This window comes from Helobdella robusta, assembly GCF_000326865.2.
Source record: "Helobdella robusta unplaced genomic scaffold HELROscaffold_57, whole genome shotgun sequence".
In the NCBI taxonomy this organism is placed as follows: domain Eukaryota; kingdom Metazoa; phylum Annelida; class Clitellata; order Rhynchobdellida; family Glossiphoniidae; genus Helobdella; species Helobdella robusta.
In genome coordinates, this window is record NW_008705311.1 from 572,368 (window position 1) to 582,081 (window position 9,714).

The following is a 9,714-nucleotide window of genomic DNA, read 5'->3' on the forward strand; positions in this document are numbered from 1 at the left end:
AACCAATCAACCTACCAACCAATCAGCCTCAAATAGGAACTACATAACCCGTGTGTACGTAAGCCCGTCCAACCAGCCAACAGCCATCAATGCAGTTTGTCTCTCAGACGATCCGACCATCATATCCAATGTCTGGGATCTCAAAATTCAAAATATATCCGGGGTGGGATTAGATGGCTGGTTGATTGATTGATTGGTTGATTGGTTGATTGATTGATTGATTGATTGATTGATTGAGTGAGTGAGTGAGTGAGTGAGTGAGTGAGTGAGTGAGTGAGTGAGTGAGTGAGTGAGTGAGTGAGTGAGTGAGTGAGTGGGTGAGTGAGTGAGTGAGTGAATGAGTGAATGATTGATTAACCGATCGTTCGATTGATAAGCTAGCAGAAGATATAAATGCTAGATGATCGACCTAAAACTGCCCACCGACCAACACACACAGAGTCAATATATTTACATAACGACTGACACGCACGTGCTGCAACTGAACGCAGTTATGTGTGGCAACCACAACAGCCACACCACATGCACCTCCGACCCCCACTGCTTTTGGGGGTCCTCTCAGTGTCGGGTCAAAAGCGGGTAAGGTGATGGCGGTGATGATGATGATATGGTGTTGATGGTGGTGGTGATGATGATGGTGGTGGTGATGATGATGATGGTTGCCTAAATGAGGACTAACCATATTTTTATTTTTAGCAATATTCAGAGCAGCGATCCTGTCAAATGCAGTGAGTTGTTAAATTTGTGTCAATCAATCAATCAATCAATCAATCAATCAATCAATCAATCAATCAATCAATCAATCAATCAATCAATCAATCAATCAATCAATCAATCAATCAATCAATCAATCAATCAATCAATCAATCAATCAATCAATCAATCAATCAATCAATCAATCAATCAATCAATCAATCAATCAATCAATCAATCAATCAATCAATCAATCAATCAATCAATCAATCAATCAATCAATCATGCAATTCCTCAACCAATTAAATCCAATCCAATTAAAGTCATCAACCAATCAAATCGAATCAACCAACCAACCATATTACTCATCAACCAATCAAATCAAATCAATCAATCAACTAAACAAACGCGTAAAATGACAACCAATCAAAATGGTATCTATCTATCTATCTATCTACCAATCCTATCTCAACCAACCAACCAATCAGGTGACGGGGTTAAACTACGAACCCTGATAAACGGTTTAAACGGCATGTTCTCGTGTTCGTCTGCGTGTTCACCCACATTTGGTTCGTTCCCAGTTTGGTTTTTAAACGACAAACCTATATTCAACAACAACAATGACGATGCTGCTGATGTTGTTGCTTACTTCTACAGCAGCAGCAGCAACAACAACAGCAACAACAACAACAATAATAATAATAATTATGGCGATAATTATTACATTAATGAGATTAATTACAATCAAGATCCATTGAGTTTTAACAACAACAGCAGCAGCAACAACAACAACAATGCTGAATCAGAAAACATGATGATCCTGAACAAGAAAGATTTCACATTAAGGATACTCAACGCTACTTTTAGCATGTCAGGTCGGTCGGTTTGTCACTATTATCATCATCGTCTTCGTCATCATCATCATCGTCGTCATCATCATCGTCATCACAATCACTACCATCACCAGGTAAATACGAATGTAGAGATGCATATAGCAGTACAATACTAGCTCAGTACCAGGTGTCTATTACAGGTCGGTGAAATAATTGGCTGGTTGGCTGGCTGGCTGGTTGGCTGGCTGGCTAGTTTGGCTGGCTGGCTAGTTTGGCTGGCTGGCTAGTTTGGCTGGTTGGCTGTCTGGCTAGTTGGCTGGCTGGCTAGTTTGGCTGGTTGGCTGTCTGGCTAGTTGTACATTAATAAAAATAATAATAACCTACAACAACAACAATAATAATAATAAACATTGTAATCATCATCAAGAATACTGCAAGTTGGGTAGCGACTTTGAGCGTACGTGGATCGGCGAGTTTAAAAACTGGTGCGATTTGTACGACAGTCAGAGGAGGGTTCTCAGTTGCTGTCAGGATGTTGGTGTTGCTGTTGTTGATGTTGGTGTTGTTGTTGATGTTCGTGTTGTTGATGTTGGTGATGTTGTTGTTGAAATGGTGTTAGTGTTGTTAATGCCAACAAACGGACAACAAACAAACAAACAACAACAAAGCAAACATTCAAACGTAAAGACATAAAAACAAATAACTAATAAACAAACAAACAAACAAACAAATGAAAACAAACATACAAAAACAAACATACAAAAACAAACAAACAAAACAAACAAACATACAAACACAAACAAACATACAAAAACAAGCAAACACTAACAACGCAGGAAAGCAACAGTTGTCTAACAACATGTCAGAAGTGACGATGCATCATCAACAAACGAACGAAGAAGAAAAGCAATCCACCACTTGAAATGAAGGTCTTCATCTCTTTCTCTATCTCTCTCTCTCTCTCTCTCTCTCTCTACCTCTCTCTTTATTTCTTTCTCTAACTTTTTCTCCTTCTCTTCTTTCTTTTTCACCTTGTCTTTCTATCTCGCTCTATCCATCTACATCTACAAATATATATAATTGTAAATAAACAAATGAGCGAATGAACGAACGAACGAACAAACGAATGAAAAGAATGAATGAACGAATAAACAAACCAGCGTTAATGCGAAACAATTATTATCATTTTCTACATCAGGGGTGGGCAAACTTTTTGCTGTGAGGGCCGCTTTGAGAACTATTTGACCTTTGAAGGGCCGCATATGTTGTATTTAAATAGCAAATTTTTCGACCCGGGGGAGAATTTTTTAAGATTTGCGGCTCCTTTTTTGGCGGGGCCGCACAAAATTGCTTTGCGGGCCGCATTGGGCCGAAGTTTGCCCACCCCTGCTCCATATCATTATCGTTTTACCGTTTATATATGATAAAAAAAAACAATTATTTTAAATGGTAGAAATATAATTTCACCGTAATTACCTTGCAAATGACACCAACATGTGCATTTCAACCAACCGACTCAGGCCTTATTCACAAACGGTATTTTACATTCATACAGCCTCTGTCTGCGTTTTAATACATTTGTATTAATGTCATTATTATTATGTTTAATATAATTACCGCTATTGTATGCCGTTATTTTAATTTAATTCTCAAAGGTTTCTATCTATACACACACACACATACACACACGTACATACACACACACTTGCAAGTTAGAATAATATATAGTTTTTCAATTCATTCTCGAGTGTACAGGACCTATTTCGATCCTTCGATCATATTCAGCACTTGTTGCAGTCTATGTTGAGAATTTGTACAACCTACAGACGGGCCTCTGTCACTGTGATTTGAATCTTCTCATTTTGTATAGGGAACGATGTTGCAACTGCCATATTTCAATTTTTCACAACAGTAACAACAACAACAACAGCAGCAACAACAACAACAACAATGAAGACCAAAAGAAGAATTTGTATTTAAAATTCATTTTATCGTTCATTAACGTCCGTAACGTACAAAAACAATCAATGAAAAAAAATCAAAATTAAAACATTCGAAAGAATACTATTATTATTATATATAATTATTACATATTATTATTATTATATATTATTATTGTTATTATTATTACTATTCTATAATTTAATATTTAACAACATTTATACAGATGTATACACAATCTACATATACAATTATCGTTAATTTGTAAAATTCATATAAAAAAAATGAACGAAAGAATGAATGAATGAATGAATGGATGAATGAATGGATGAATGAATGAATGGTTGAAGGCAGCAAATGAGTAAATTAATGAATTAGCTAGATGAATAATGGTAGGATGAAAGCTTATGATACAATTTAGTTTAATATTTGAAAGTATGGAATGGAATATATGTTTGTATCAATGTGCGTGCGTGTGTGTGTGCGCGCGCGTGTGTGTACATTTACTGTACAGAATATATCATAAAAACCCGAACCAAATATTGTGAAAAGCATTAAAAAAAACTACGAAAAACGATTTCTTTAAATTAAGGGTTTAAAATGTAAACTGAATCATGAAAATTTTGGAGAAAAGAAAACAAACAAACGAACGAACGAACAAAGACAAACAAATAAAGACAAAACAAAGATAAACGAACAAAGACAAACAGATAATGACAAACAAACAAAGACAAACAAATAAAGACAAACAAGCAAAGACAAACAAATAAAGACAAACGAACAAAGACAAACAAACAATGACAAACAAACAGTGACAAACAAACGAACAATGACAACAAAAACAAACGAACAAAGACAAATGAAGACAAACAAACAAACAAAAACAAACAAACAAAAACAATTAAATTAAAAATATTAATTACAATAATTTTGAAGATGTAAAAACTAATTTTTGTTCTCTTTGGTTACAATTGCGAATCAATAAAAAAGCGCGCGAAAATGATATAACAATATGGAGACGTAACGGAAAAATGAATGATGAGCGAGAGATCGAGTTAATAATAATAATAATAACAACACAAATGATTATAAATAATGGCGATTTTAATTAGAAAAAGAGATCTGATTGGTGGATGGATTGAAATAAAACATGAATGAATGAAAGAGTGAATGAGAGTGAATGAAAGAGTGAATGAAAGAGTGAATGAAAGAATGAATGAATGAATTAACGAATCAATACGTAACTGAGTGAACTTATAAACGGATGGATGTACGGGTGAATGAATGGATGGATGGACAATAAGCGATCAAGCGCATAAGAATCCAATCACGAATAAGGTTATAAGACAGTTAGGTTAAATGGAATTAATGGAATATTTCATATCAATGTAGCATTCAATAATATTATTCATTACGTCAACAAAAAACCTTAACAAAAAACCTCAACAACATCATCATCAACAACAACATTAAAAAACTTCAACAACAACAAAATAAGCCTTCCATACACGATGAAAAAAAAAAAAATATATATATATATATGCACCCAGAATAAGGCATCTATGAAATCAACAAATTGGAACAACCTATCAAGGCATTCTGTTCACGACGATGAAGATGATGACGATGAAGATGCTGATTATGATGTCGTAGTTGGTCTTATTGATGACGTCATTTTCGTCATAGTTGCTGTCCGTGTTTTTCTTGTTTGTAAAATTTAAACCAAAAAAACAACAACATCGCCAAAAACGATTAAAAATAATATAGCGCTAAAAAATATATACGACTCTACTACAATCTCGTGAAACCGTCGTCATCATCATCATCATCATCGTATGCCTATCATCACAATCATCATCATCATCATCACAATCATCATCACAATCATCATCATCACAATCATCATCATCATCACCGTCTTCTACATTTATCTTCGCAGCAGTATAATGCAGTTAACTGAAACTTAACAACATCGAGTCATCTTGTAAAAGAATGTAATGGTGGAAAATTACAAAAATAAAGTCTGCGTAATATTATATAAGGCTATGTCAGTTAAAATAACAATATTATATATATATATATAAATATATCTGTATGTGCGTGTGTATGTGTATGTATGTGTGTGTACGTGTGTGTATGATAAAATAAGGCATCTTAAAAGTTGTAGTATATCAAGAAAATTAATAATGGAATAATAAAATAACAACAGTTGGAACAGATGGAATGGTGGTGTATTTAAAAAAAGAAGAAGGAATGAATGAATGAATTAGTGGGTGAATGAATGAGTTAACGGGTGAATGAACGAATGAACGAACGAACAAACGAATGAATGAATGAATGAACAAGGAATGGAGGAAAAACCGAATGAAAGAAGAGAGAACGACTGAACGACCGAATAAAATGGATGAACGAATGAACAAACATACATACAATAAAAATTTGTAAAATTCAATAACAAAGAAAATTTAATATAAACGAAACCAAAAAATCATGCACATGGTCTCAAAACCAAACCAAATTATTACAATTATTATTATTACAATTATTATTATTAAAATTATTATTATAAATAAGCGTAATTAATTAACATGTTAAATGATATACATATATATATATATATATTAACTGTTTTTGGTCTGTTATAAGGCACATATAAGGTAAAAACAATATATAAATATATCTATATGGACTTCTTCCAACATATATATAAATATATATATATATATATATATATATATATATATATATGTGTGTGTGTGTGTGTGTGTGTGTCTACATGAATATGATATAACAAATTATAAAATATATGAATCTAAATAATCTATATAAATATATATTTATATATATATATTCATTTATTTATTTCTTTATATATATATATATATATATATATATAAAATATAATTAATAATAATTATTATTGTCATAAATAGTGTCATAAAATCAGTATTTGAGCAAGGCTTTAAAAAATTGTACATCCATTGCACACACACATATCATATAAACACACACACACGCGCACACACACACACACACACACACGCACGCACACACACACAGATACACACATGATAAATTAATTACGATTTTTTACACAAAAAACAAAAGTAAATTGATGTTAACATTAATATTGTATAGTCATCATTATTATCATTAAACCAACAACATTATCATCACCATCATCATGAAAATCTATCAAGGTAACGATCATCATCACCACCATCACCATCATCGTCATCAACACCATCATCTCAATGACGATTCAACTTTACTGCTATTCCTAGTCACCCTGACTTTTCTCCTCAAACCATTGTCATGATCATCATCAGCACAATCATCATCATCATTATTGTTATCATCATTACGTATAATGATTTTGGCTCGTTTTCCACCGTTTCTGGTGAAAGCTTTACCATCATTAACAACAACAACACCACCACCACCACCACTACTACTACTACTACTACCACCGACATAATCATCATCATCATCGTCGTCGTCGTCGTCCTTCTCCGCTTCTTCATCAACTTTATCATCGTTATTGTTATCATCATCAGTGTAGCCAATCGCATCGCGCCCTTTCATGTTATCATTATCATCATCAGCATTATTACAATTGTTATTATCGTTATTATTATTATTATTATTACTGTTGTCATCTTCTGCCACCACCATCATCGTCTGGACGTCATCGCCAGTCGTCGCGCCAGCCAGGCGGCTGTCTTCCTCCTTAATGTACAACCTTCCAGCACCACTACTACTACTAGTATCGTCGTCGTCGTCGTCGACATCTCGACTACCACCACCCCCACCACCCCCACTACCATCCATGACGTTATCATTACTTTTGAAGTCTTCCTCGAAAGTGGCATCATCGTCATTCTCCTCCTCCTCCTCCTCCTCTTCCTCGTCGTCATCTTCATCGGCCGCATTGGAGGCACGCCTGATGGGGGCGATCTCAAGCACATTCCCATAAATCTGTTCCAACGCATCTCCTCCATCCATCTTCACCCCACAGAACCCACCACCACCACCACCGCTGCCACCGACAGCACTACCCGCAACGAACCCACTCAAAACCACACTCCCATTATTAATATTTGCACTATTAATATTCTTAGCCCCGCCCACTTTTGAACTTGTGGCAGTCGACGACGACGACGAGTTAGGCATCTGGGGCATCAACTTGATCCCGTGGGCCTGGCTCATGTGGGACTTGAGGGTCTCCCGCCTGGTGTAGGAGCAGGAGCAGATGGTGCAGGAGAAAGGGCGTTCCCCAGTGTGCTGTCGGCGGTGGCGCTCCATGTTGCCTTTCTGCGAAAAAGTTTTTCCGCAGTGGAGGCAGGGCGTTCTTCTGTGGACCAGTCTACAGTGCTCCTTGTACGGGATAGCCCCATCACAGATGAGCTCACATTTGTCGCACGTGTACTGCTTCGTGGTGCATGCAGCCAGAGACGACGGTGAAGCCGGCAATGAGGCTGACAATGTCGATGTCATAATGCTGTTGTTGCTGTTAATGTTGTTGGCGTCGAATGAATGATACGAAGGTGGTGTCATGGTGGTGACTTTGTTGGGTGTCTGCTGGAGATGTATCTCATCGTCGATGACCATTGCCGACTCACTACCGTCATATTGTTGTGGTGGTAGCAGTGAAGGAGCAGCACTGCCACCAATAACCAACCTTCTAGAGATGTTCATGAAGTTTGACCTTGAAGGAGAGGAGGTCAAGGATGTTCTGGAGAGGTCCAACCCACAATCCTCACCAACCTCATTGTTGTTGTGGTTGCTGCCACTGGTAAGGATCTTCTGCGTCAGTTTGGAGTAATCGACAACCATTCCACCGATCTTGTCTTCGCTTACGTTTGCGTCCTTCTTCAAGACTGATCTGTTGATGAGAGATATCATGTTGGCACTGTGGGAGAAGTCCACAATGCCTGATTTTTGGATGATGATCTTCAACGGTCCATCCTTGTTACCCTCACCTCCATTGACAGGATTGTTGCCGATGGTCGCCACGAAGTTACTACCACTACCACTGTTGTTGTTGCTGCTGTGGCTGCGGTTGCTGCTGCTGCCACTTCTGTACAGCCCGTGACAGCATTTGACTTGGTGCTTCCTCAGGGCATCTCGCCTCGTGAAACTCGAATCACAGTCCTGACACGGAAACGGTTTGTTGCCCGCATGCTGCTGGTAAATATGTCGATCCTTCGTGACCTTCTGGCTGAAAGTCATAGGGCAGATGTTACAGAGATATTTACGATGCTCCACGTAGCAGTGGTCCTCGAGGTTAAGAAAAGTTGCGAAGGACTCTGGACACAGAGGACATTTCAAAGTGCTGTCGTTGTTGTTGTTGTAAAGTGAAGATGGTGACGGTGAGGTTAGGATTGATGTCTGATGACGATGGGGTGTGATTGTAGTGAAATGTACGGACGAATTTGTGGCTTGTTGGAGTATGGAAACGTTGATGTTGTTGTTAATGTCATGGTGAGAAGTGTCGATGGGACTGCTTGTTTGCTTGTTGATGTCATTTGATGCATTGTTGTTGTTGTTATCATGGCTGTCTGAAACCACATTACGGTTAGTTTCGGAAAGTAAGTTATTATTACATTCAAACATCTTCAAGGACATTGCTACCGAACTGTCACCATCAATCCCATTTCCACCGTTGTAGTCATCATCATCTTCATCATCATCCTCGTCATCATCTTCATCCAACTCGTCATCGTCATCCTCTCCCTCTACGAGATCCTCTGCTGCTTGTCCCTGATTCCATTCCATGATTCCCTTTTTGGGGTTCGACTGCTTTCGCCTGCTGTTTGTGATGGCTGCTGCCGTTGTTGTTGCTGGGGATGATGGTTTGTTGTCTGTGAGTTCTGTATTGTTATCAATGAGGTTGTTGTTGTTGTTGGTGGTTAACATGTTGATGTTGTCCTGTGGCAACTTGAGGTCATTATTGTTATTGCTACTGTTGTTGTTGTTGTTGTCTTTAATGGTATTGCTGTCATCATCATCTTCATTGTTGTTGTTGTTGTCTCTCCAGTTTTCTTCCACCCTATTTCCATTGCAGTCTGAATAAGGCACATTTTTAGCATTGTTGTTGTTGTTAACGCTGCTGTTGTTGGCATCATTATTGTCATTAATATTTTTGTTTTCGTCGACAGAGTTGGACGCAGTTACCTGATGGGCCTTGTGAACGTTGGATCTGTGTGACAAGCAGTCGAACTCGCATTCAAACCCAATGTTGCAG

General features: G+C 37.3%; 2 protein-coding genes across 2 annotated transcripts in view; one reads left to right on the plus strand and one right to left on the minus strand.

The window, feature by feature from the left end:
- HELRODRAFT_193701 (hypothetical protein) overlaps positions 1-5,427 on the plus strand; it is a gene marked incomplete at both ends in the record, with an annotated part of 8,967 nt that extends 3,540 nt beyond the window's left edge. Inside the window, 8 exons of the mRNA XM_009028658.1 lie at positions 27-163; positions 440-579; positions 697-728; positions 1,182-1,568; positions 1,661-1,726; positions 1,954-2,081; positions 5,018-5,119; positions 5,407-5,427. Of these exons, the coding sequence (XP_009026906.1) occupies positions 27-163; positions 440-579; positions 697-728; positions 1,182-1,568; positions 1,661-1,726; positions 1,954-2,081; positions 5,018-5,119; positions 5,407-5,427 (1,013 nt within the window). The remainder of the gene's footprint in view (positions 1-26; positions 164-439; positions 580-696; positions 729-1,181; positions 1,569-1,660; positions 1,727-1,953; positions 2,082-5,017; positions 5,120-5,406) is intronic.
- Positions 5,428-7,676: 2,249 nt separating this feature from the next.
- Positions 7,677-8,819, minus strand: HELRODRAFT_125909 (hypothetical protein; the record flags this gene model as incomplete). Its single annotated transcript, XM_009028659.1, has 2 exons — positions 7,677-7,841; positions 8,574-8,819. Coding segments are annotated over 2 exons (411 nt in total), but the record flags the coding sequence as incomplete, so codon positions are not given.
- Between the last annotated feature and the right edge of the window lie 895 nt (positions 8,820-9,714).